General features: G+C 45.8%; 1 protein-coding gene across 2 annotated transcripts in view; it reads right to left on the bottom strand.

The window, feature by feature from the left end:
- IYD (iodotyrosine deiodinase) overlaps positions 1-27,234 on the bottom strand; it is a 72,401-nt gene that overhangs the window by 29,214 nt on the left and 15,953 nt on the right. Inside the window, exons 3-5 of one of the 2 annotated variants that reach the window (XM_024200324.3) lie at positions 26,361-26,520; positions 24,586-24,742; positions 13,697-16,313 (exon numbers count right to left, since the gene is read on the bottom strand). In XM_024200324.3, the coding sequence (XP_024056092.2) occupies positions 16,131-16,313; positions 24,586-24,742; positions 26,361-26,520 (500 nt within the window). In that variant the 3' untranslated portion in view covers positions 13,697-16,130. Of the gene's footprint in view, positions 1-13,696; positions 16,314-24,585; positions 24,743-26,360; positions 26,521-27,234 lie in introns of those variants that run through there. The other variant, XM_026649764.2, reaches the window with a different exon arrangement.

Here is a 27,234-nt window from a genome sequence, read left to right on the forward strand (position 1 = left end):
TCAGTGAGCAGGGTAACCTGTGACTATTAAAGAGAAGCTGAACCTGCCCCCTGTTTCTTTACCCAGTTAATGTTGACTATCCTCTCCAGTTACATACCCCCTTCACCCCGTTGTCCCCCTTCCAACACACCTTTAAAAATAAAATAAATGGAACTTTGTTCATTAACACCGTTTTCTTTATTAAGGGTTTCGTGGTAAAGGGTTGAAACTGGGATGCAGACTGTGGTGGGGAGCTGGTGTAGTGATGGAAAGGACGCTTCTAAACTCGAGGAATGACAGGCTCCTGCTCCTAGAGCGGTCCGCAGTGGTGGACTGGTTGTTTCAATGAAGTCTGCCACCCCTTCTTTTCGGGACTCTGTGTGTGGGGGCTATGTGACTTTGTGGCGGGGGAGGATGGTTACAGATCCCCTGCTGCGTGGCTCTGTCATCCAGGCTAAGGACCGCTGCATAAGATCTGTAACCGCCCTCCCCCGCCACAAACTCACATAGTCCCCCCACACAGAACATGAAAACCATCTCCCAGACTGACCAGGGTGCCTAGTGACTGCAATGTGTGTGTGACCTGCTGCTGAACCTGCCCCCGTGTCTGTACCCTGGTAAAGGTGACTGTCCTCTCCAATTACCAACCCCCTTTCCCCCCTTCAAACACACTGTCCTCTAAAAGAACATGATGGAAACAGTAATTAACAGAAACGTATTTTTTATTAACAACTACACAGTTAGGAGATGAAACTGGGACGGGGGCTTGGGTGAGGTGCTTTTGGAGTGAAGGAAAGGACTTAGCAAATCTTTGGGAATGAGAGCCTTCTGTTACTTGAGCAGTCTGCAGGGGTGGAGTGACTTTTCACGGCTCCTGCCGCCCCTCCTTCTTGGGACTTTGGGTGAGGGGGGGATGGGACTTTGTGGCGGGGGAGGGCGGTTAGAGATAGAATGCAGCGGGGCTCTGTCCTCCTGCCTCTGGTCCTGCAGAACATCTACAAGGCGCCGGAGCGTGTCCGTTTGCTCCCTCATTAGTCCAAGCAGCGTTTGAGTCGCCTGCTGGTCTTCCTGCCGCCACCTGTCCTCCCGTTCGCTGTGTGATCGCTGGTATTGCGACATGTTCTCCCTCCACTGGGTCTGCTGTGCCGCCTCGGCTCGGGAGCAGCCCATAAGTTCTGAGAACATCTCATCCCATGTCCTTCTCTTTCGTCGCCTGATCTGTGCCAGCCTCTGGGAGGGGGATGCCGGGGTAGCTCGGGAGATACTCGCAGCTGTGGGATGGGAAAAAGGGAGTGAATTCCTCAGAAAGATACAGTTTTGCGAACAATGAATATAGTCTTTCTCTGTGAACAAGACCATGCACAGCACCTATCACATGCGCACTCAGTACAAGGTCGAATTTTCGGCCTTCCCATTGAGTGCCTGGGGTCTTGCTGTACAGATCACACAAGCGGGGCCGGACAACAGAATTCGGCTAGCAGGCAGACATGGTAAGCCATAGACTTTTGGCTGCTTAAAGCTTAATTTATAGCAGTGCCCTCCTTTCACGTTCCAAGCAATGCTCCTAGCGTTGGCCAGTTCCTGCTGCCGGCAATCCGGCCAGCATGAACTCTGCCCCTGTCCCACCCCCCCTCGCGGCTGTTCCCGGGAAAGGTCCCTGCATGCTGCCCCTGTCATGCCTCCACCGCGTGGCTGTAAACGGCCGGTTACAGTTATGTAAAGGAACAGGCAAGCAGTCCCAATACTACCATTCCCCTAATTCAAAGCAGGTCACCATGAGTGATATCACTCTGATGAGGATTTCGGAGACAGAGAAAGTCCGCATGCTGCATGAATGCCAGCAAGCACCACGGCCGTATGCCGCCATGCTTTGGGAGGCAATGATCCCGGAGTACTTGCTGCTAGCCTGGCGCGGAAAAGTTTCCTACCATGGAGGACGCAATAAGGCTGCTCTCCCCAGGAACCTGATGCAAAGGCTTTCACAATACCTCCAGGAGACCTTAGAGCAGAAATCCTCCTGGGACATCTCCACGATCCCCAGACATATTGACAGAATTTTCCAGTAGCTGCACTGACAAGGACTAAAAACTAAAGCGCCTAGGGCAAACTAATCATGAAAAACCCATTGTTAAGATACCATTCCTATTCTGTTCAAAATAAATGGTTTAAAACACTTACCTACTGATGTTTCCCCTGATTCATGGTCTGGGTTACCGCCTTGGGAGGGTTGGTAGGGGATCTCCGTGAGGGTGATGAAGAGATCCTGGCTGTCGGGGAAATCAGTGTTGAAAGCGCTGTCGACTGCCTCGTCCTCCTCATCTTCCCCGTCCGCGAACATCTCCGAGGAAGCGGCCGTCGACAATACCCCATCGTCAGAGTCCACGGACAGTGGTCGTGTAGTGGTGGCGGCCGCACCTAGAATGGAATGCAGTGCCTGGTAGAAACGGGATGTGTGGGGCTGGGATCCGGAGCGTCCGTTTGACTCTTTGGTCTTCTGGTACCCTTGTCTCAGCTCCTTAATTTTCAGGCGGCACTGCGTTGCATCCCGGCTGTATCCTCTCTCCGTCATGGCTTTGGAGATCTTCTCATAGATCTTCGCATTCCATTTTTTCCATCGCAGCTCCGAAAGCACAGACTCATCGCCCCACACAGCGATCAGATCCAAGACTTCCCGATCGGTCCATGCTGGGGCCCTCTTTCTATTCTGCGATTGCATGGTCACCTCTGCTGGAGAGCTCTGCATCGTTGCCAGTGCTGCTGAGCTCGCCACGATGTCCAAACAGGAAATGAGATTCAAACTGGCCAGACAGGAAAAGGAATTCAAATTTTCCCAGGGCTTTTCCTGTGTGGCTGGTCAGAGCATCCGAGCTCGGACTGCTGTCCAGAGCGTCAACAGAGTGGTGCACTGTGGGATAGCTCCCGGAGCTATTAGCGTCGAATTACATCCACACCTACCCTAATTCGACATGGCCATGTCGAATTTAGTGCTACTCCCCTCGTCGGGGAGGAGTACAGAGATCGATTTAAAGAGACCTCTATGTCGAAATAAATAGCTTCGTTGTGTGGACGGGTGCAGGGTTAATTCGAGTTAATGCTGCTAAATTCGACATAACCTCCTAGTGTAGACTAGGCCTTAGAAGCAGATAGAGATGGAAAATCATTAAAGCTACACAAAGGACAATTGAACAGTTAACCGATAAGTGCCAAGGCTTTATTTAGGAAAATAAATTAGAAAATCTAGAAAATAACTAATTAAAATCAAGCAACTTCTTCCGACATTTAAATAGCGTTCCAGTTCTTAAAAAGTACAACAAACATTCTTAAACAGCTTTGATGTTCAGAATCTAAGATGCATGGAGAAAAGATCCATTTATATATTTTAATTGCCATTGCTTATGGAAAGGTAGTTTCAGTTAAAAAATTACAGTCATGTAGAGTACAATCCATTATTATAAAGGCTGCATCACACAGAATAGCCCATTGGAGGGATATTGCCCCCCTCCCCCAACCCAACTACTTGATGCCGTGGGATCTTTGCAACTTGAAACCCATAGGTTGGGGTGAAAGAGGTACAGTTTCACAATCACAGAGTAGGTAGGAAGTGTGATGACCCTTCAACCAGGAGGTTATCTTGAGTTCTGCAGGGGAAATCCCATAGACTTTGGGCCTTTGTCCACTCCACCTCCCACATCCAATAGGGTTTGAAAGCATGAATACTAGTAGGTCAGCACTAATGTGTCTGAATTCTGAAGTGAATTTTGATTCAATAACATTTGCAACTCTTTCACATTTGTTTTCTACAAACATTCAAGCATTCCACCTTTACTAGTACAAATACACATGAAAAACTAGTGTTTAGCTATTTGGTCATAAAATCTGAAAATTCACTCTGGATTAGTTACAGAGGTCATGAAGTATTGCTTTTCTACACTGACTGGATGACTTGCATCTAACCAGCATAGCACAAGGTTAGAATATTGCAATCAAATTTACCGGGGACACTGTTATCTAATTACAGCACGAATGGCAAATTGTATGTTCAGTTGCAATTCAAATGATCCATAGAACATCAATTATGTGCTAAAGAAATTCACTAATAATTCTGAGTAATGACTAAATTCATGAATTTCACAGCCCATTCCCAGACCATTTACCAACACAAATCGGAAGGTAATACTCACCAGATAAGTTACTCAGTTCTATTCAGAGGAGAGGAGGATGGTTTCATGCTGAAAATTCACTGCAGGCACTTAAAGTTGACAATTGATGGGCAGATGGTTTGCTGTGACCCTTCCTTATTACACAGCTCATAACTGTCTCGCTGCTACTTTGTACTTTTCCTGATTGTTTATTGTATCAAGGTGCTGTATCTTGTCTTAAGCTTCAATTGTAAGCTCTTTTGGGCAGGGACCATCTTTGTGTTATACCATCTCATACTATGTTAGTAAGAGACGGTCCCTATATAGTTTGTAGATCTCACTATTGTGCAGTCAGCTATACTTTACATGCACAGGATTTCTTGTGAATTTTGATTAACAATTGTTTTATTCAAACCCTCTTAGCTATCAGACACATGCTCTTTAAATGGAAATAGTTTGCACAGGGAAACTCTTGCCTTACAGAGTTTTGTAGGCTGAGCTCCTAACCATAAGTAGGAAACAGTCACCACCATCTATTGTGGACATGAGAGTAATTTAGCTCTTTGGGATATGTCTACAGGCTATTTCCTCCCATTGTTTAAAAAACAATTGTGTACTTCCAAATTGCTTCTACAGGACAGTCTAGTTTGGATGATCAATTATAGGAACACTGCTTTTAAACCCAAAGCATGGCATTTAAAGATAAACATCTTTTTATTTATAAGAAATGCAGAGATTTTCATATGTTAGTATGATTTAGCATGAGGAGAGTGACCCATTTATCTGTGACATCAGCCTAAAGCTCCTACAACTTGATAGCCCCACTTGATCTTATTAAGATCGCTCATGGCTTGTTACTCCAGCTGTAAATCCAGAGGAAAACAAATATAGTTCTCCTTAGACCAGCACCTCTACATTCATTTCATGTTCAGTAAGCCTGTTATTTAAGAGGATTATTCATTTTTTTTTTACTGTTACATGGAAATGTGGCACCAGAGGGGTTTGACTTTTCAAATCTTCTCACAAAGATCCTTCCAAAATAGCCTTCTTTGGTCCTAAGTTTATATAGAACTTGTTCCATTATAAAGATAAAAAAAAAAAAAAAAAAAAAGAATTGTAGTTGTATTGCTAGCAATCAAGTTAGCCCCATAGGATTTTACCTTCTAACCCTTGTGAAGCAAGGTTCTTCTCCTAACCCAGTACTACCCAGCATAGGCATCTTGACGTTTAAAAGAGAGGAGAAGCATCCTGCAAAATTTAGACTTACAAAGATGTTCATAGTTGTGGTTCTATTTGACGGAACAGGTAAATAGAAATAGATCTAATAGATAAGGCATTGGTGGGAAAGCTCAGCTTTGTACAGAAAGTTATCAATGGCCATAAACAAACTTTGGAATGGAAAGGAAGCAGCCCAAGGTGGGGGTAGAGAACAAGTTCAATAGTGAGAATAGAATTTTTTTTTTTAAAAGGGGGGGGGAATCTCTCTCAGTTTTTTAATAAAAGATTTTCTTAGTGTTGGTGATTTATTGCTTATCATTTACTCTTGGCATTGTGCCAAAACAGGTTTAAGAAGGGACAATTCAGCCTGTCTGTTAACAGAAGGTGATGGGATCCAAAGTGACAAGCAGCGTTACATAACAAGCAGCAGCTGGGAGCTATGTCTGCTGTCTGAGCCACAGCAATGGGTGACTCACATCTCCTCTGTAAGTCTCCAGCATGGAGGTGGGAGGGTCCTAGAGCTCAGGCTGCAGCCCAAGCCCAAACGGCTACACCAGTTAAACAGCCCCTTCGCCCGAGCCAGCTAAAGAAAGCAGGTGCTTGGGGCGGCCAATGGAAAAGGGGCGGCACGTCCGGGTCTTCAGCGGCAATTCGGCGGCAGGTCCCTCAGTCCCTCTCTCCTCTTTGCCGCTGAAGTGCCATCGAAGAGGAAGAGAGGGAGCGAAGGACCCGCCGCCGAATTACCGCAGAAGAATGAAGCGGCGCAATTGAGCTGCTGCCGAAGTGCCGCCGATCGGCTTTTTTTTTTTTTTTTGGTTCGCCGCTTGGGGCGGCAACAAAGCTGGAGCCGGCCCTGGGGCCAGCTGTGGGTTTTTAACTGCAGTGTAGACATAACTGTACTGAACTGTTCTCTTAGGGTAACAGGCATATAATGACACCTATATTCTTGAAAGCAATGTTTTGTCTTTCTGTAAAAAGGGGGCAAGAAGGGGGGACAAGACACTACTTTCTGTTCATACATTTAGCAAGACCCAATCCCTGCCCTGAGAAGCTTACAACCTAAAAAGACAAGTGAGAAATGCAGGGTGGAAAAGAGGGACAAAATATGCACAGTTAAAAAATATATACATTGCCTGTCCGTCTCACTTAGCCATTAGTAATTGACTAATTACTTGTAGGCATCACAGTAGAGGTAGGTCTGAGGGAGAGATTTGAAGAAGAAGAAGAAGGAGGTGATTTTATTAAGCAGTTCGGGGAGGGTCTTCCATGCCATTCACTGCTAATGGAACAACACATTGGGATCAGTAGCGTAGCTAGGGGGGTGCAGGGGAAGCAGCCGCTTACGGGGCTTAGTTAGGGGTTACCATGGCGCCAGCGGGCGGGGCCCACGCTCCGCTCTGAAGCTTGGCCTGCCCGGCCGGCGCTGGGCTCCTGCAGGCAAGGGGGGGGATAGCACGGCCGGAGGAGCCAAGGGGGGGCAGCACATGGCGCGGCCGGAGGAGCCATGGGGGGGGGGGCCCGGGGGGGGGCTGGGAAGGGCGGGGGGGGGGACAAGGGGGCGTGGCCAGAGGAGGAGCCAAGGGGGGGGTGCCTTTTTAATGTTTGCTCCCCCTGCTCTTAGAACCTGGCTATGCCATTGATTGGGATGGTAATGTATATATGAATGGCACTGAGGAAGATATTCATATGATTAGTTGCTGATACTCTGCTAGGGCTATTGGGTTCCTTGTGGTGTCTGGCCGTTACCTAAGCTATAGTATCCGTTTCACCTAATTACTGTTCCACTTTTATAATAACTCCTACCCTATCAAGTTAGTCAACCGCCCTCCCTTCAAAGCTCAGTAGTCTCTCTCTACCTCACCAGCAGTTAATCCAAAAAGTTGGCTGGGAGGAGAGAGAGGAGTCTTCAAAAGATTTCTTCTTCCCTTGGGGCTTTTTTCCCCTCAAGTGATTCTGTCTTCCAAGAACAGTGATATCTGATGTCTCCCTAAGAAAGTCAGAGCTCTTCCTTTCTAGGGGAGTGCTTGAAACCTCTTGTAGATGACTGACCATTCAGATACCAGTCAGATATAATTCTGCTATGCAAAGTACTCCATTTAGGAAGGAACACATACAAAATGGGAAATGACTGCCTAGGAAGGAGTACTGCGGAAAGGGATCTGGGGGTCATAGTGGACCACAAGCTAAATATGAGTCAACAGTGTAACGCTGTTGCAAAAAAAGCAAACATCATTCTGGGATGTATTAGCAAGAGTGTTGTAAGCAAGACATGAGAAGTAATTCTTCCGGTCTACTCTGCGCTGATTAGGCCTCAGCTGGAGTATTGTGTCCAGTTCTAGGCACCACATTTCAGGAAGGACGTGGACAAATTAGAGAGAGTCCAGAGAAGAGCAACAAAAATGATTAAAGGTCTAGAAAACATGACCTATAAGGGAAGATTGAAAAAAATTGGGTTTGTTTAGTCTGGAAAAGAGAAGACTGAAGGGGGACATGATGACAGGTGTTCTAGTACATAAAGGGTTGTTACAAAGAGGAGGGAGAAAAATTGTTTTTCTTAACCTCTGAGGATAGGACAAGAAGCAATGGGCTTAAATTGCAGCAAGGGAGGTTTAGGTTGGACATTAGGAAAAACTTCCTAACTGTTAGGGTGGTTAAGCACTGCAATAAATTGCCTCAGGAGATTGTGGAATCTCCATCATTGGAGATTTTTAAGAGCAGGTTAGACAAACATCTGTCAGGAATGGTCTAGATAACACTTAGTCCATGAGTGCAGGGGACTGGACTAGATGACCTCTTGAGGTCCCTTCCAGTCCTATGATTCTATAGCAGGCCTATCTCATAGTGGGCCTTTAAGGTTATAAATCAGAACAGCATCGTGATGCTCAAATCCTGGGCTGACATCCTGGCATAGCTGTACATTTTGGAAACACTACAGATTGTTCCAGGGAAAGATTAAAATATGCTTTTATTTAAACACATTCTTGGTATAAAATGAATCCTACATGGCTTTAAAATTATTCCACTTGCACATTCTTGCTGGGATATTCAAAAGAGCATAGTCAGTCACCCAACTCCTCAGTTCCTCTGACAATTCCAGCTGGTAGTCAGTATTTCTAGTGACTTTGTTTTCTAAATACATCTTACAATAATAAATATTTAAATTCTTTGTTTTGAAGTCTGCCAGCCACTGCCCAAGTTAATTGACAGTTCACCCTGGATTAAAACATAGCTGCTACTGCTATACTTTATACTCTTATGAAACGCTACAAGCTATAGCTATGTATTTCTGACACCTTTCAATGCATAAGAAAGTCTTGTATTGTTTTTCAATTATCTATTTATATTATGCATTTGATCAACATTTATATTTGTCTGCATTGCAATTATGGATTAAGTAGGTTTTCTATATACATCACCTGTACAGTAACATTACACAGAAAACAAAAAATTGAAATAAAACATATATCCCTAAATCTGCTACTGAATGAATTCTGCAAAGCATTTGAGGATATAGCTTGTATGAGAGACTCTATACCAGCGGTTCTCAAACTTTAGCAACCCGAGGATCCCCATTTTGATTTAAAGTTTTTCAGGGACCCCAAGCTCCCCCATTCAGCCCTTGCCCCACCCCCTTCCCAGAGGCCATGCCCTTGCCCCGCTCCTTCTCCGAGGCCCCGCCCCCACTCACTCCATTCCCCCCTCCCTCCATCGCTCGTTCTCCCACACCCTCACTCACTTTCACCAGGCTGGGGCAGGGGTTGTGGTGCAGGAGGAGGTGCGGGGTGCAAGCTCAGGGAGGGAGTTTGGGTGCAGGCTCTGGGCTGGGGCAGGGAGTTGGGTGCAGGCTCTGGGAAGGAGTTTGGGTGCAGGAAGGGGTGAGGGGTGTGGGCTCTAGGAGGGAGTTTAGGTGCAGGGTGCGGGCTCTGGGCTGGGGCAGGGGGTTGCAGTGCAGGAGAGGGTGAGGGGTGAAGGCTCCGGCTGGGCAGTGCTTACCTCAGACAGTGCTTACCTCGGGCAACTCCTGAAAGCGACCAGCACAACCCTCTGGCAGTGGCTCCTTAGTGGGCAGGCTAGGCATCACCCCTGCAGCTCCCATTGGCTGCAGTTCCTGGCCAATGGGAGCTGTGGAGTCAGTGCTCAGGGTGGGAGCAATGCGCAGAGACCTCCTGCCCTCTCACAGGAGCGGCACGGAGCCAGGTAGAGAGCCTGCCTTAGCCCCGCTGGACTTTTAGCATCTAAAATCTCCCAATTTGGCTTCAATAGCCTCCAGGAGATCGCGCCTGATTCCAAGAGATGCTGGGAGGGACAGGGAGAAGTTGATCAGAGGGGCCCACGGACTAACTGGAGTACCCTCGGGGACCCCAGTTTGAGAAACGCTTCTCTATACAAAATAAGAGTTGCATCATAATAGTTCAGACTGGTAGTAGCTAAATAAGGCATAAGATAAGAATGGCCATACTGGGTCAGACCAATGGTCCATCTAGCACAGTATCCTGTCTTCAGACCGTGACCAGAGCCAGGTGCTTCAGAGGGAATGAACAGAACAGACAAATATTGAGTGACCCATCCCCTATCATCCACTCCCAATCATTGCTTGTCAGTATGGCTCTACTACTTAATTATTTTGAATTGTATACATTTTTAGTTGTTTCATAGTACCCTCCTGTTGAAATGTTAGAGTCAATTCTCATATTTTAGGGTGTCCAAGCATATAACTGGATAGAGGGAGGAAGAAAGATGTTTCAGGTGGGTCCTATTTATCTGAGAAAGTCATTTGAAGTAGCAAAGTGGACTCTCTAGAAAAAAACACCCCCCCCCCTTTCCCCCTGTTTATAAAATGCATCTCCTGCCACTCTGGTGAAGGTGCAGGAAAGTTCCTTTCATCTTCAACCCATTCCTCCCCTTGCAAGGCTGCTCAGGGACTAGCTACTCCCTGACTCTTCGGCTCTCTGTGCTTCAGTTTACTCATTGATAAAGCATGAATAACCATTTGCTTAACTCACCAGGACACTGAGGCTACGTCTTCACTACCCGCCGATCCGGCGGGTAGCAATCGGTTTATCGGGGATCGACTTACCGCGTCTCGTGAGGACGCGGTAAAATCGATCCCTGATCGCTCTGCCGTCGACTCCAGAAATCCACCTCGACAAGAGGCGGCAGCGGAGTCGGCGGCAGCGCGGCAGCGGTCGGCTTTCCCCCGTCCTCACCACCAGGTAAGCCGACCTAAAATACGCAACTTCAGCTACGGTATTCACGTAGCTGAAGTTGCGTATCTTAGGTCGGAACACCGCTGTAGTGTAGACCTAGCCTTAGGTTCCATTCTTATGTAAAGCATATTGAGATCCTCTGGGGGAGAGAGTACATATAAGTATAAAATACTGCTAATTTATCTTATGGGCCAGAAAACTGACCAAGTAAAACCTTGCAAGACCACTGAATTCACCTCTCTCCAGAACACATTTTCACACTTAAGCTACCAGGCCCTCATTAACCTTAGTCAGCAGGTGCTGTATATTATTAACCTTGGTTAGTCCTTGAGATTCTACCAGGACATGTGAGCTTGTGGTAGAGAGCAGCTGTAGCTTAAATACTGGAAGAGATTGTTTCTTTTTCCTGCTGCTAGTTTACAGTATTCTTGACTTTATGTACATGGTCAAGGCTAGACAAGAGGTGGCTCAGGCTGTAACCAATAAAGCCAGTGAAGATTTCTACAGAGAGAAAGAATTGGGCTGTGCTTGGAACCAGACCCAGATAAATAGTGAAGGTAGGAAAGGGGTAGGCCCTGGAAGCAGTCTCTAGGGCTTACCTTGCATCACGGGGAGAAGTAGCTGCTATCCCAAGATATCTTTGTATCTTTTTTTTCTTTACACCATTCCAACTGGCAATGCTGCTGTTCAGCTGCAGGGTGTCTTTAGGAGTGAGCTGGTGGGGAACATGCCTCTTTTATGAAACAAAGTAGAGGGGGCAGGGTGAGTGAGCTAGCCCTAGTCCCAACTGCAACGGGTTATACAAATTTCTATTGCAAGCTGCAAATTGTTATATTTATGGGTTTGAGCTAGTTGGATAGTTTGAAAAATACTAAGCCTGGTGAGGTTTGGGCAATTCACAGCATAGAGCATGAGAATGTCACAAAAGTAGCACTGGAGCCTGACAAGTAGCTGGGGATCACCGTTATGGAGTTGCACCTGGACAGTGTGTAATCGATCAGCTGATTAATGCAGACCCTACATTTAATGCATATGTTTATGACTATCAATTTTTTTTTAGCATCTGCATTCACTCTTTTATAAATAAAAGTACTGTGTAGCAAGTGGTTTTAAATGGGGTTGCTGTTTGGGACAGCTCTAGTGGCAACAGTCATTTTAGGAGGAAAAAATGAACAACCAACCCAGCCTGTGAACTCTTGTCTCTGCCTTCCAACCACAGCAACAGCCTTAATCATTTGCTAGCAATCCTTTTCTGAAGTGTGAGGAGCTTTGCAAACCACTCCTTGTTTTTAAAGGCTTTTAAAAGGGTGCTGTAATGAGTTTCTTCCCTAAACTCTACCCAGGACACAATCCCTACCTTAACTCTGGTCATGCTTGCTGCATTCCCTATGTGCATCTGGAATTCACATTTACATCAGAAAATGAAGCCAAGACTTGTACTCATGTCCCTTTGACTATAGTAGAATGATTGGATGGATTCTCTCTGCTCAGCTGGTATCATGATTGCCTGAAATGCAAACTGACCCCCCACTATTAATTCCACTCTCTATTCTGTATGCAGTTCAGACAGTGGCACTGTGTATAACTTAATAAATATGTAAGCAAAAGTTCAGCTGGAGCAGGCTTTTACTCAGGTCACAAATAAAAAGGCTGGTAGCTGGAGGAGGAGGAAGGGGAGTGCTCTGAGAGTGAGGGGCTTATCTCTGATCCCTTGTTAAGTCACGCCTCTGAGCAGAGTTCCTCTGGGCATGGCCACTGATTCCTTAGGTGCCTTTAAGGAGCAGTGGGCGCTGTCAGGAACTCTCTACTGGGTGTCCCCTTCTGCTTCCCTGATTTTTAACCTTTGGTCCTCACTCCTGTTCCTGTATTTTCATTTGTTGTCCCCAGAATTGACTTGTGGCCTGGGTTCAACAGCTCCTCCCCTATGTTGAGGGACTAGGCCTTTAGGTTTGGGTGGGCCAGGCCCATCATCTTCCAGTAACCACAACAGGACAATAAGGCTGCTGCCCCTGGCCCTTAAGACTCTTCCTGGTTTGTGTTTTACTTGTGAACACAGCAAATCTAGTCAAAGGGAGAGGTTCTCTATCTGTCTTTTTGCTCAGAAGATGTGATCTTCAGCGGGTAGACAGCACGTGCTACATTGCAAATTCAAGATTCAAGCATGCCCCTCCTTCCTAACTTTGGAAGCACAAGTGATATTCACTCTTCATACCTTTAAGGCTTCTCCTTATTTTTTCAGCAAGCATGTGTGTGCCCCAGCCATCACAGTCACATTTTTGACAGAGAAGCAAGGATGTTATAGATCTCTCCAGTATGTGGAACAAGTAATATGTAAGAGAGGCAGAGGAACAATGAAAAGACCCTGTCAAGTCTGAGTCTTGACTGAATATAGGATAAGCCCCACAATAGTGAGGTGGCTAAGTCATACAAGGTGGGTGGGATTTTTGAAAGGACAGCGATGGCCTACCTCTTCCCTCACTGAAATTTTTCCATGGACTTCAGTGAAAGCAGCACTCAGCTTTGGCCTACCTCTTTTTTTTAATATGCTGTTCTGCTTCTTTATTTAACTTTTGCTCCTTCATTTTTGAGCTGAAGTGGCTTATGCAGAGTAGATCCACAATCAGGCATTAAGGATTCAATCCCCTCGTGCGCTGCTTCTCAAAGGCCAAGCTTTCTACTGGGTGAGATTCAGAAGGGGGTTAAGAATCAAAAACTTCTGAGCTGTAACTAAGCACAGTAAGAAACTGAATAATGAAAACATTAGAAAGTGTCTTGTAGGGAACAACCCTGAATTGGCAGGGAGATGGACTAGATGATTTAAGAGCTTTGTGTTTTCCATTTACACCTTTGATTTCCCAGGCTTTTGTGTATTGCTCACTCAGTACCAGATTTTCACGAGCTCCGTAGTCTGGGTTCTGAGCCGTTTTGAAAACCTGGCCATAGGTGTCACAAGGTGAGCTGCTGGGTGCTGAGCTCTTCAGAAAATATGGAACCGCTGGTTTACCATGGTTCAAATTTTTAATGGGTAGCTGAATATAAAATGAAACCCCTCACAAAATGTCTGGGAGACATTTCCACCATGCTAATCTCTGCCCATATTAGTTATTAGAACCAAACAAGTTAAAAGCCTTTAATTAATAAGAGAATAACCACTGTAGATGGAATGTTTCATTTTATTTAAGAAAGTCCTGCAGGAAAACACAAGAGCAAAATTTCTTATCTTCTAATTTCACTTCTGTTTTAAAAATGATAGCACAATTGTAGAATATTGGCAGATCTAAGCAGGCTTGACATAACAGCAGCATTAAACATGATTGAAAAGGTTCTCTCATACAGCGTCAACAGTTGTAATACTATCAAGATGTTTGTATTTGGATTGATATTTTTCTGTTTTTTACATGTGATTTGCAGTGTCAAAGGCTCTTTGCTGGATGGAATCTTCAACAGAGTCATTTCCATACAACTGATGAACAATTTACAGGCTCATTTTCTTTTTGATGTGTTAATATGTTAATTTCCAGAGTCAACGAATGGAAAAAGAGAACAGTTTTTGTTTTTTGACAGTTCATTTTGTGTTCTCTCTTTTAACTACCACCCTATAATATAGAACCTTTCTCAAACACACTGGTTTAATTAAACCGGTTCAGTTAAACAAGTCGAAACCTGTAGGTGGGCCCACTTATTTCAGTTTAAAAGGAACTTTGGTTTATCTTAAGTCAACTGGGAACAGGTGTAAGCTAAACCGAAATGTGTGTCCATACACAGCTTTGCGCCAATTTAACTATACTCCTTTAAAAACTAATTGAAGTCACACCAGTACAACTTTTCCCTATAGACAAGGCCTTAGTTTTGTATAGATTAAACCTCTTCCTAATAAACTTAAGCTAAACCACAATAAGTCTGGTTTAGACCAAAACAAGAGAGTAGCTCATAGAAATTGTTTATGAATGACCACATAGATGGCATTTGACTCCAGTTAAGAGCAATATTTTTGCTGCTAGAGAGGTGCTCTGTTGCTGTGGTTGTGGAGAAAAGGGAACGTACTTGCACATGTGGTGGTTATGTGCAGGAATTAGATGGTTTTGTAAGGAAATTATTAAAGAGCTTAATCTTAAACAACATGCTGGCTTCCTAGAGGTCCCCTGACCTGCTTACTTAACTCTCCAGTAAAGCATCTGCACTGTAAGTCGAATGACAAATAAAAAAAATTTTTTTTTTTTACTGTTAGACTTTGTATTGCATTTTATTGGGGAAAATGTGACCTCCTCCTATGGAACTGTGATATAGTAAAATATGGACTGTCCTTGTAATGAAAAGCTTTCATACCAATACATAAACAAGAGACATGCCAAAAAGAGGATGGGTGTTTAGAAATATGCTCACCCTTTTTAGTGTAAGAGGAGGCAGGCTACCCAGCCAGAATTTTTAGCCAGGTTCTTTGAATATTAACCAGATCCCGAAGAAATGATGGACAATGTAGTATGTTAACATTTCATTGTAACTTTGCCTTAGTAAAAGGTTTCAAAATGAGACTGTCCACACACATAGTCTTTTGCATGTGTTTAACAAAATCAGTTAAAAATGACAACTTCAGTTAAGCTGGAGCACCTCTGTGTGCAGACAGATCCAAAGTCAGTATTGTGGTTTACTCTATGGGACCCTCCCACCTTGCTGAGTCCTGGAGCCTGGGCTCCAGCCCAAGCCTGAATATCTAAACTGCAATTAAACAGCCCCTTGGCCCGAATCCAGGTCAGCTGGTGCGGGCCAGCCATGGGTTATTAATTGCAGTGTAGACATGCCCTGTATTTGCTTCACTAGGGGCAGCAATGATGGGAGCACTAGCATAGACAGAGAACCAGCATTTTCACTGTCATGCCACCTAACTGCCCAGAGCACATGTAGATGACACCAGTTAGAACAACCTGGATACCATGTCTGCCCTAGATTTCCCCTAATGGGGACTTGCACCAGTGGCAGCAAAGGAAGGAAGTTTAGAGAAAACGTCTAGCTTAGACAAGGTCTCCAAGTAGCTCAGTCAAGCAGAAGTAGTACTAACATATGTGAAGATATCCTTTTCCTCTGCAAAGGATAATGCAGCTGGTGGGTAGGGGATCTTTGACTGGTGTACATCAAGCAATGTACAAATGGCTTATTCTCTGCTAACCTCTCTGCTGCCTTGCTCTGCTGAAACCCCCGAAGTGAAGATAACTGTGCAAGTGACAATCAAAAGATATCAGGATGAGGAGGTTCTTTCCAATTCAGGGAAAGAGTCGCTCCCTAACGGGGAGAGGAAACTGAAGAGATAAAAGCAATTGAAGTGCTATTGTGCATATCCCCTGGAACAATCAACCAGGCTCATCAATAATAGCAGCTGTCAGATTCAGAGCTTGATTGCTTGCTGCTATTACTGGATGCAGCCACTGCAATTACTAGTGCTAAGAAGGCATATGGGTATAAACCGCCAGACCCACAGGTGCATTTAAGAGGACAAAGAAGCTGTGTATAGTAGACAGAGAAAAGCAGCAGATAGTGGGCTGTTGCTTTACAGTGAGCATTTTAGTAGTTTCTTTCTTTGGTTGTTCCATGCTCACATAACCACCCTAATGTTATCCAGTGGCTTTCGTGTCAAATCAGGCACAGTGGCATCTTTGCTGGGGTACCCAACAGGGAGCAGCAAGAGTAACTTCTCATTTTTTGGGCGTTGGAGCAGCACCCTGAGGCGAGGGCCACAGTTCAGAGGTGTTGAGGTCACTGTGACCAGACCCACGTTCTAGAACAAGAGAGAGAGAGAGACAAAGAGAAGCAAGGTGCAGTTTAAACTGAATGACATAAAATTCAGTCCTCCGAGTTTGTAGCTGACCTTCCATGCCCATCTTCCTACTGTACAGTCCAAACATGCTCGCACGCTTCGAACCTTTAAAGCTCATCTCTAACGTATCTGTATCCTTACCAGGAGCAAAGGAGATTTCCTACCCTACTTATAAATAAAACACACTGGGCTGCTGGGCAAATAGCACATTCCACTCCTCTCCTCCCCCATCCTGATATTCAGAGGCCAATTCTCACTCCAACCCCTGCACATGGTTCCAGCAGCCTAGAGGGCAGTGAAGGAGTGAAAAGGAACTCCTCCATTGCGGGAGTAGCATAGGCTAGCATAAGCAGTCCTATGCAGCCTATTGTCTCACAGGCCTCAAGGTAGATGGGGCTGAGAGGGGACCTAACCTTAGTGCTCAATGTTATGGGGATTCTGAACTAAGGCAGCTATGAGGAGGCTGTTGGAAGTTAGAACAATCCTGTGGGCTGCTCAAACTTACACCTGGGGTTTTTCCCCTTTCCCCAGGGTTTGCACCTTTAGTGCTGTGCCTCTCAGGAGGTGCCACACAGGATTAGCCTGTAGTCTTCTATGAAACTGTGTGGGGGGACGTAGTTGTTTTTAAAATCCCAGAGACATTCATTAAACCCATTCACTTATTCCCCAGTCCTCCCATATAAAATCCCACAAGAAAATGAAGTATTACGCCAAACACTAAGATCAGATACTAGACATGACATCAGCATACAGCTCTCATTGATTCAATGGTAGTTTGCATGTGAATTTAAGAACATAAGAACGGCCGTACTGGGTCAGACCAAAGGTCCATCTAGCCCAGTATCCTGTCTACCGACAGTGGCCAATGCCAGGTGCCCCAGAGGGAGTGAACCCAACAGGCAATGATCAAGTGATCTCTCTCCTGCCATCCATCTCCACCCTCTGACAAAGAGAGGTTAGGGACATCATTCCTTACCCATCCTGGCTAATATCCATTAACAGACTTAACCTCCATGAATTTATCCAGTTCTCTTTTAAACGCTGTTATAGTCCTAGCCTTCACAACCTCCTCAGGCAAGGAGTTCCACAGGTTGACTGCAGAACATGGCCCAATGCTTAACTGGTTAAGCATTTTGGGAGTGCTTTAGAATGAAAGGGCATATTCTAAGTTTAAAGGAGAGCCAGTTTTATGACATTTTCACAGGTTCCACCTCCCATGTTGAAATAGCTGGTCTAGTGCTCTGAAGAGGCAGAGTGCTAGCTGCAGTAGTGCTAATTATTATGGAGTCATAGGCCTGGCTCTCTTCTGAAAGACTATAAAATAATGTCTAGAAGTTGGGCCAGTGCCAGATTAGCCACTGGGCTGACAGGGCCTATGCCAGGGGCCCCGTTCAACTGGGAGGACCCGGAAAAAATCCACTGCCGGGTGGCAGAAGCCCGGAACACCAGTCACTGGGCGGGTGGGGCGGGGGAAACCCCCGCACCCTGACCCTGCTCTGCGGCAGCAGTGCCGAGCGGGGAAGGGGAAGCTCCCCCCCCAGTGGCCCCAATCCCATCCCTGGCAGAAGCCCCCGGGTAAGGGAAGCTCCAGCGTCCCCCACCTGTCCCTGGCAGAAGCCATGGGGTGGCAGGGGAAGCCCCCATGCTCAACCCCCCTGCTGCAGCCCTGGGACTGGAGGAACTCTCATTCCCTGCTGCGCCCCGGGGGGCACAGGGACAGAACTTCTCTGGTCTTGAGGCTGCAGTGTGGGTGGCAGAAAGGAGCAAAATGGGCTTTGGGGCTGCATTGGGGTGGGGGAGAATGGAGGGGACCCTGGGTGGAATAGGATTGGGCCCCGGGGAAGGAGCAGAAAGGGGTGGGGCTGTGGGCGGGGCTACAGGTGGAAGTGGTGGGGAGGGGCCCCCACTTGTTCTGGCCCAGGGCCCCAGGAAACCTTAATCCGCCTCTGAGCTGGGCAAGTGACCATGAGGAGCAGGGCCACTGTAGAGCTGGCAGGGAGCATCGAGAGTCAGGCTGAATGAGGCATTGGCTAAGGTGGTACTGGAGAAAATCTGGGGCCTGATCACACCCACTAATTCTGACTGGGAAAGGGATCAAGGTGTGCAATACAAGTCTCTGTGGCTGGGGATGATGGCTGACTAACTGTACAGACACCTAGAGTAACTTAAGAGCAGGACATCTGTGAGTAGAGGAGAGCACCATGCCATCTGGGCATAGGAGCCGACTCCGTGGGTGCTCCGGGGCTGGAGCACCCATGGGGAAAAATTGGTGGGTGCTCTGCACCCTCTGGCAGCCAAGCTCCCCGCCCCAGCTCACCTCACCTCCACCTCCTCCCCTGAGCACGCCGCATCCCCGCTTCTCCTCCCAGCACTTGCCACTGCAAAACAACTGTTTCGCGGCATAACAAGCTGTGGAAGGGAGGGGGGAAGAGCGAGAACGCAGCGCGCTCATGGGAGGAGGTGGGGCGGGGATTTGTGGAAAGAGTCCAATAGGGGCAGGGAGGGGGCGGAGTTGGGGTGGGGACTTTGGGGAAGGAGTTGGAATGGGGGCGGGGCAGGGGTGGAGTCGGGGCGGGGCCAGGGCTGGGGGGGGTCGAGCACCCACCGGCGCCAGGAGAAGTTGGCGCCTATGCATCTGGGGACATAAAATGCTGGTTCTGCCCTTTTTCCTTTAGCCACATCCTCATTGCACACCCTTTATATGCAGTTACATGGAGGGGGAGTGGAGAATCACATAGGGTATGTCTACGTTGCAATGTAAGACCAGGGTTAAAGAGAGATTCAAATCAGCTGACCTTTGTTCGAGAACCCAGGGCCTGAGCATCTACACTGATTCTTAACCCTATGTTAAGAATTTTCTAACCTGGGGCTCTGGCTTCCACAATGCAGCATGCAGACCCGAGTCAAACCAACCATATCCCAGACTCCTAGCACTCTCCCGAAATGTGGTCGCTCTAGCCCTTTGACTGGTGCACTGTAGGAAAACTGTACTGCCCGCCCTGCATGTCACAGGAAGTTATAGCCAGCCAACACAGCCTGCCAAGCAACACGGAGGAGACCCCTTTTCAAGAAGTTTTCTTGCTTGCACTTTCACTCCGGTGTCAGGAAACAGGCAGAGCTTCCATGAGGCACTGGTGGACATTTTGGCAGTGTTTTCTGACCCACCAAAGGAGCGTGACGGAGCTTCGGATGGAGCAGCAGGAGGAAGAAGAGTAACCTGGCATGGCAGACTCACACTAGCTGATGCTGCTTGTTACAGTCAGCATAGCCACTGATGCCTCCTACCAAGACTGGTGCTGGGCCACAAGCACAGACTGGTGGGATCACATTGTTATAGGGACCTAGGATGACCAGCAGTGGGTTCAGACCTTTCGCATAAAGAAGCTACATTTCTGGAGCTTTGTGAGCAGCTTGCCCCAACTCTTCAACATAAAGGCATGAGGGTACCTTTGCCAGCTCAGAAACAGGTTGCTGTCTGGAACTGGCTACCCCAGACTGCTACCAGAACGTGGTCAACCAGTTTGGTGTTGGAAAGTTGACAGTGGGTACAGCAGTGGCAGAGGTTTCTGAGGCAGTCAGGCGTTTGGTTAACTCCAAGATGGCGGGCATACAAAGCTATTCTTGTGGTAATCGCTGGCTTTGAGAGAATGGGGTTTCCAAACTGTGCCAGGGCCATAGATAGGAGTCGTGTGTCCATAGTTTACCCTCCTCAAGGACCACATGAGTACATAAAGTACAAAGGGGACTACTCCATTATTATAGAAGCCCTCGTGGACCACAGAGATCAATTTATGAATGTCAATGTAGGCTTCACTGGGAAAATTCACAATGCCAGGGTTTCTCACCAATCAGGAGTCTACATTCACGGACAGGCTGGGACACTATTCCCACCAAATGACATGGTTATAAATGTCCCTATCATTATTCTGGGGGACCCTATGTGCTCCCTTTTGCCTTGGCATATGAATCATGCCCTGATTTCAGAGGCCTTGACAAAAGATGATTTAATTACGCGATGAGCAGGTATAGGATGGTTGTTTGAATGTGCTTTTGGCAGATTGAGATTCCACTGGAGATGTCTACAGACATGTTTGGATGCCAGTGTCATCAGTGCTGTCTGCATTACTGTACCTTGCTGTGCTCTTCACAATCTTTGTGGAGCCAGAAGTGAGCCATTTCCCCCTGAATGGACCTATGACAGTGAGCGGCCACTGAATCAGTGCCCTCAGCCAGAAAGTGCGCCTAGCACAGCTGGCCTTGGGTGCACCCAGGCATCAGAAGTCAGGGATGCTTTGTACTTCCACATTATGGACTTGCATGGCCCCATGGAAGAGAGGGAATAGTACTCTATGAATGTGCTTGTTGGGGGGGAGGGGAGGAGGGATGGGGCTAATTGCTTTGGGGTGGGTTCAGTGCTTGGAGGGGTGGGGGCTTGATTGCCATGCAATGTACTTACTAATGACATGACCACTTATAAAATGGGGGTGGGGGATGAGTCACAATATGTATTCATATAAGGAAGTGATTGAAGAGTGGATTGCTGTACCTAACTGTATAGAAGAATAGTGTTTGTTTATTAATTCCTAAATGTTTCCAATCATGTGTTTAGCTTTATTATTTCAACTAATGATTGTACAATGAGATGCATTGATAGCAATAAACTTTGATGAGATAAAAGGCTTTATTTATAAATATGTTGAAACAATACAACAGTCACCCATTGCCATGCAGGCAACTGCCCTTACAATATCCAAACAGTTACAAAAGAACATTTCCAAAAAACCAGGAACTGCGTAGCAAGTGCCTGGTCCCACGCTGAAACACTGACCTCTAGCTGTGCAGAAAGCCTCAGTCTTCCTCCTGCCTCTTGGCACGCTTTTTCTCCAGTCATAAGTCCTTCTGTTTCAGGTACTGGCCCTGCTTGTTAAACCATAAGTTCATCACGGAAATGCTTTCTCTTGGAACAGTCCAGAAGGTATGCTGGGCCAGGCTTGTCCTGCGCTGTCAGGGGTCAAGCTGTGGAGGGATATATTGTGAAAGGGATGTTTCAGTCCACAGAATCTCCCTGGACATGGCCTAGTTAAAGTAATGCAGAGACAATGGTAAGTTAAAAATTCTAAGCTGTTTTTGTTTTACAAAAATTGCAGAACTACTTATAAAAAGAACAGAAGTACTTGTGGCACCTTAGAGACTAACAGATTTATTTGAGCATAAGCTTTCTTTGTTAGTCTCTAAGGTGCCACAAGTACTCCTGTTCTTTTTGCGGATACAGACTAACACAGCTGCTACTCTGAGAACTACTTATGTTGCGGTACGGAGGTGTCAGTGACCTTGCTACAAAAGACTTTTCCTATCATTTCAGGACTTCACATTTTGGAGGCCATCTTGTGGTGGCATATTGGCAAAGCGGCTGGTAGGAAACCTGCAGTGTAGGCAGCTGAAGTATTCAAATATATAGTGACTGAGTAGCACATCTATGAGTAGACACTGCCGGATTTCCAAGTAGGCACAGTAGACACGTGCCTAGGGGTGCCGGCATTCATGGGGCGCCTAAAAGTTAAGTGGGTTAAAAGTTTCATTTTTTCTGGCAAACACAAAGGTCAGCTGTAGGCAGGAGGTAGGGGTGCTGAAGATGCTGTGCCTATGGGTGTGTAAGGTGTAAATCTGGCCCTGTGAGTAGAGTGGCCTAGTTAACTACTAAAGTGGTCTTGGAAAATATGCCCTTCTCCACAACCTGACTACCTATCTGGGGTTCCTGCTTCAGGAAACGTTTGCAGCTATCAGCACCTGGGATTGGGTCAGAATTCATGAGGAAATCAACAGGATGCTGCATTAGCTTCCACGGGGCTTACCCTGTTATGGCTGCATGGGACCACACAGAACTCCACAGCCTTCCTCCTCCCTGCGCTCACATTTCTTGGCAAAAATTCAAACCCCAGTCAGACTTGGGATAAATGATTGTCACTTATGGACTGCATGGACTTCCTCTAACTGAAATGGACTAGTTTTGAAAATGGATCACATTTTCCCAAACACACATATACACAGTTTCCAGGAAGGTCCCTAGGCCATTGATTGATTACAGAGCAGCAAACAAAGGCATGGCAATGTAAGGTTATTTTTAAAAAACAGGAGTGGCCGTAGCAAAAATCTGTGCCTTTCCAGTAAAAATACTTTTTAGAGTGGTTCTTTACTGTTTGCATTTCCCAGTCACCATTTTGAACTCCATGTGAGTGGGAGGGGTGTGCCAAGGCACTGTGATGCAATCTGCCTTTAGCTGCTAGCCTGAGCTTCTCAGAACTTTTGCATTGATCCATACAGTGGAAATCCCTCCCATTACTGTAGCAATAAATTTTAAATTGGAACCAGAAACTTACCAGCCTCAGGGGCGGCTTCTGTCCCTTCCATGTCTGCTGCAGGCTCAGCAGTGGGCTGTTCCTCGAGGGGCCATCAAACAGCTCCTCTGAGTATGGACCCAGAAGTTGCCACTGATCCTGTTTCAAAGTGTGCTCTAGGACCCGCCTCAGCAACAGAGTGATTTCATGGTCCTCACTCAGTGTCTGCTGCCGGCTCCCATCGCTCCCCATTTTAGATTCTGCGGCTGGCAGGGCACATTCGAGCTGACCAGGTCATTATACGCCACAGTTGGCTCCGTCCTGGGTGCAGTGCCAGTCCAACACCTCATAAAACAGGCAGGGTGCCAGCGAGTTGCCTGAGGCGTGGATCTGGTCCCTCGTTTTCTGGCATTTGCTCTTGAGCTGCTTAATCTGCTCCCTGCACTGGTCACCAGTCCAGTAAATTGGCAAAGCTGCCAGTTTCTTTGCAGTTTGCTGGTATGCATGCTGGTCACTCTTAGTACTTTTACTAAAGTTTTACCACAGTTTTCCTGGCCTCGCACCAGAGATTCACCAAAGCTGGCTGTGCTCCCCTCACCACGAAGCAGCGCACTTTGGAAAAGGCTTGTTCTGTTCAGTCTCCACTGCAAACACAGAAGGCTGTCAGATGGTGTGTTTGCAGCTCGGTGAAGACAATGGAAAGGTTAACACTGACTCACTGAGCTGCTGCAGTGCACCAAGAAGGATGGCTTCCGTTTTCAATTGAGTCAATTGGAGATTCTTAGGATAAAGGAAGTTGGCCCATGAGATTGTTGGATACTTTTGGCAGTCTCCCAGGACCTGAGTCAAGTGAGGCTGCATCTACCCTGAAAAACAATAAGGCTTGAACCCTGGGTCACAGCTTGTCATGGGGTCAGACCCTCCACCCTTGCAGGGTCCTAGGACCCTAGGTCCAAGTCAGAGTCTGAGAGATTTGTGTGTAGACAGAAGGGGTTTGGGGCTCAAGCCTGAGTCTGAGCCTGGGCTTACATTGCAGTATAGACATACAGTACCCATACACAGTTGCAGAGGAGCAACATACCAGTGTTACAATTAAATTTCGTGCACTGCTCCCTCCTCAGATTTCCTGCTGTGAAGATTTTCCTTCAGAACGAAGGATTCAGAAAAATGTAGACTAAAAGAGAAGAGTCTGGTAATGCATTGGTCTGCTGTAATTGTGCTCCATTAATGATTTAACAGTTTTAAAAAAAAATCACTATTTAAACATTTTTGCATGCATTAGATATAAGGACTAGAATTAAATGTTGAGAGACTAATCAAACAATCTGATTGACCAGTGTATAAAGTTCAGAGCTCTAAACTCGTTAGAAATAAATTCATCTTTAGAAATGCCTTGAACAAAACAACTGAAACTGCATTGGCTGTTAAACAAAACATATACCTGCTCCCCCCACCCCCAAGTAATGCGCATAACAACCCTGAAACTGATCTCAAAGCCAGACATGTCCTGGGGATTCATGAAAGGAAGTTGTGTTAGAGTAATGGCATATCATTTTAAGACTGACATACTGGTAACCTGAGACCCCTAGCATCATTATTAGTGTAGTACAAGAGTTATGAGTGCTTAAGTTGGTATCTACTGCAGCTCTATTAATAAGACAGTATTAAACCGGTATGCGCCTGAATTTACTGTCTAAAAGGAGGTGCAAATAACACGAAGCACATTGCTTAAATTAAGTTCTTCTTTTTTTTAAATAGCAAGTTAAACTTTTTCAAATCTCAAAAATTAGATTTGGGTTTAATCCAAGTTTGGGGCAAAGGTTCAGTTGTATTCTTACCCAACCCAACCCAGCCCTACTTTATATCGACTCTGACTGTACAGCATGCTGTCAGCGTACCTGCAGTGCAGCAAGGAGAATACCACAGGCAATAGAAACACTGATCTCATTGTAGTAATGGGTCTTCTTTTGGCCAGTTGGAAGCATCCCGTACACCTGCTTAAAGATGAGGATCAGATAGGGAGCTGTATCCAGGTATTCTTTTATCCAGTTTGTTCTGCAAAAGGGTGATTTTAGAAGACATTTATTGTGCTGTCTCATTGTTTTAACGATTATATATAATATATGTGTTGGCTGTAAAAGATTGGTACTAATGTACAACAGCTATAACAGGCTTTTTTTAAGCTACTGCTTAGTTATTGATCTTAAACAACATTTAAATGAATTTTGTTGGATGTTTTCCTAGAAACAGGCCTGAATTAGAACCCTGGGTCCCAGCACTCTCCGTCTATGGATGGATGAGAGAAAGATTTTACTTGCCAGCTCTGTAGTGTGCAGTTGCATGAGAATATGGTGCAGATATATCCCCTCCTACCTGAGGGCAGATCTCATGAGCACTCACTCTCAGGCATTGGGAACTAAGACAGTGACATGATTTTCAGAATTTTGGGGTCCTATAGCGCCCACTGTAGTCAGTGGTGCTTACTGGAGGGCCACTGAATTGGGAACTTTGGATAAGTTTTAAAGCTATTTTGTGTAGTACATATCCATCCATAGATCATTGACCGGTCCTTATGTAGGTCATCCCTTTTGGGCTTCAGTCACTGGTTCCAGATATGTTGTTATAGAAATTTATGAGATAAGATAGCCTATATAAAAGAGCTACTTCCTCCTATTTTCATGTATGATATCTCATCTCATTATGCAAAGAGATATATTTTAATTATGTACATAGTACACATGTAGTTTGGTCTTGCACCAGCATAATAATTACCATTGTAATAAATAAATAAGTGTACATGAAGAACAATTGATCCCCACCCACTTTATAACAGCCCCTAATGTACTGAGGACTTCAATGGCTCAGACACAGATTTGATACAGGAGTAGGTGGGTGAGATTCTGTGACCTGCATTGTGCAGGAGGTCAGACTAGTTGACCATAATGGTCCCTTCTGACCTTAAAGTCTATGATTCTATGATTTGAAGACTTATCAGGTGCCCCCTCAGTCTTCTTTTCCTCTAAACTAAACATGCTTTTTTAAAAACCTTTCCTCATTTTATCATTTTTGTTGCTGTCTTCTGGACTTTCTCCAAAGTGTCCACATCTTTCTTAAGGTATGGTGCCCACAATTGGACACAGTACTCCAGCTGAGGCCTCCCCAGTGCCAAGAAGAGTGGGACAATTATCTCCTGTGTCTGACATACAACACTCCTATTAGTACATCCCAGAATTGTATCAGCCTTTTTTGCAACTGCATCACATTGTTAGCTCCTATTCAATTTGTGATCCATTATAACCCCCAGGATGCTTAAAAAGTCTAAAAAAAATAGGATTTTAAACTGAGCTGAATAATTCTGTTTTTCCTTGAAGTAAAAGAAAAAACAAGCGGTGCTAGTGTGAATATAATCCCCTAACAAGCCTTTTCCTTTGTCTTTCTCACTTACAAGTTAGATTGATTTATTTACCTTGCCCAAGATTTTTAAAACTAACGATTTTGGGTGCCTCAGTATTCAGGTGTTCAGCTTGAGACACTTAATAGGCCAGTTTTCACAAGGTGGGTGCTCATCCTTTTATAAAAATCAGGTTCTTTCAAGATGTCTCAAGTAAGGCACTTAAAACTCCCTAGTCACTTTTGAAAAATCTTGGCCCGCTATTTGCCTTGATTTTTGTACCTCAGTCTCTTCAGGTCATTAACCCATCGGTCTCCCATTCTTTTCTTGTAGTTTATTTCCTCCTCCTCTTCGATGATCTCCCGAATCCTATGTTTTAGTTCAGGATCCTGCACTACCACAAAGGTCCAAGGCTCAGTGTGTGCTCCACTTGGAGAAGTTCCTTTATGCAAATAAATGCAAACATTAAAAATCAAGCAACAAAATGCTAGGGGAAAAAAATGAAGAGTCAGATCATCCTTCTGGGTGATACAGGACTGAATTACAGAGCAACAAGAAAGCAAGCTGACCAAACGGGAAAGAATGCATTCATTCCCGTTGGTGTTGATGGTCTTAATTCATTCTCTTCATGGAGAAAAGTCTAACGTTCCTGTTGTAGGGCATGCCTGTGCTGTAGTGCCCCCTGCAGCATCAGTGTAGTACTGCCTCACTCTGCATCCTCAGGAAGCCAAGAAGTCCACTTCAGGCACTCCTGATGCTTGTCTTAATTATATCCGCTCTGGGCTTGTTTATTACAAAACCTCCTACAAAAGGATCCATAACAAAAAGTTCCAAATAGTCTCAAAAGGTGCTTCTGGTTTCCAAAGTTCCTCTGAAGCCTGCCCCAAAACTCTGTTCCCAGGGTTACTCTCAATCTTTATTTTTCTCCATAGGAGCTGGGTAATTCAAGCAGTTGTTATACCTCAGCTGACCCCACTTAATCCTCAGGCTCAGAGGGTTTGGCAGTCTTCTGCTGCTGGTGTCTGTTCCCTACTAACTGAGGAGCCTTCTTATTCCCTTCAGTATCTGCAGGCACCTGTACTGCTATGAGGAAGGAGGCAGCATTTATACTGGTCACCTTTTCCCAGCTCATCCTCCATTGGCTAGGAGAGAGGGA

This window comes from Terrapene carolina, unplaced genomic scaffold (genome assembly GCF_002925995.2).
Source record: "Terrapene carolina triunguis isolate 2854851 unplaced genomic scaffold, T_m_triunguis-2.0 Scaffold85, whole genome shotgun sequence".
NCBI lineage: Eukaryota > Metazoa > Chordata > Testudines > Emydidae > Terrapene > Terrapene triunguis.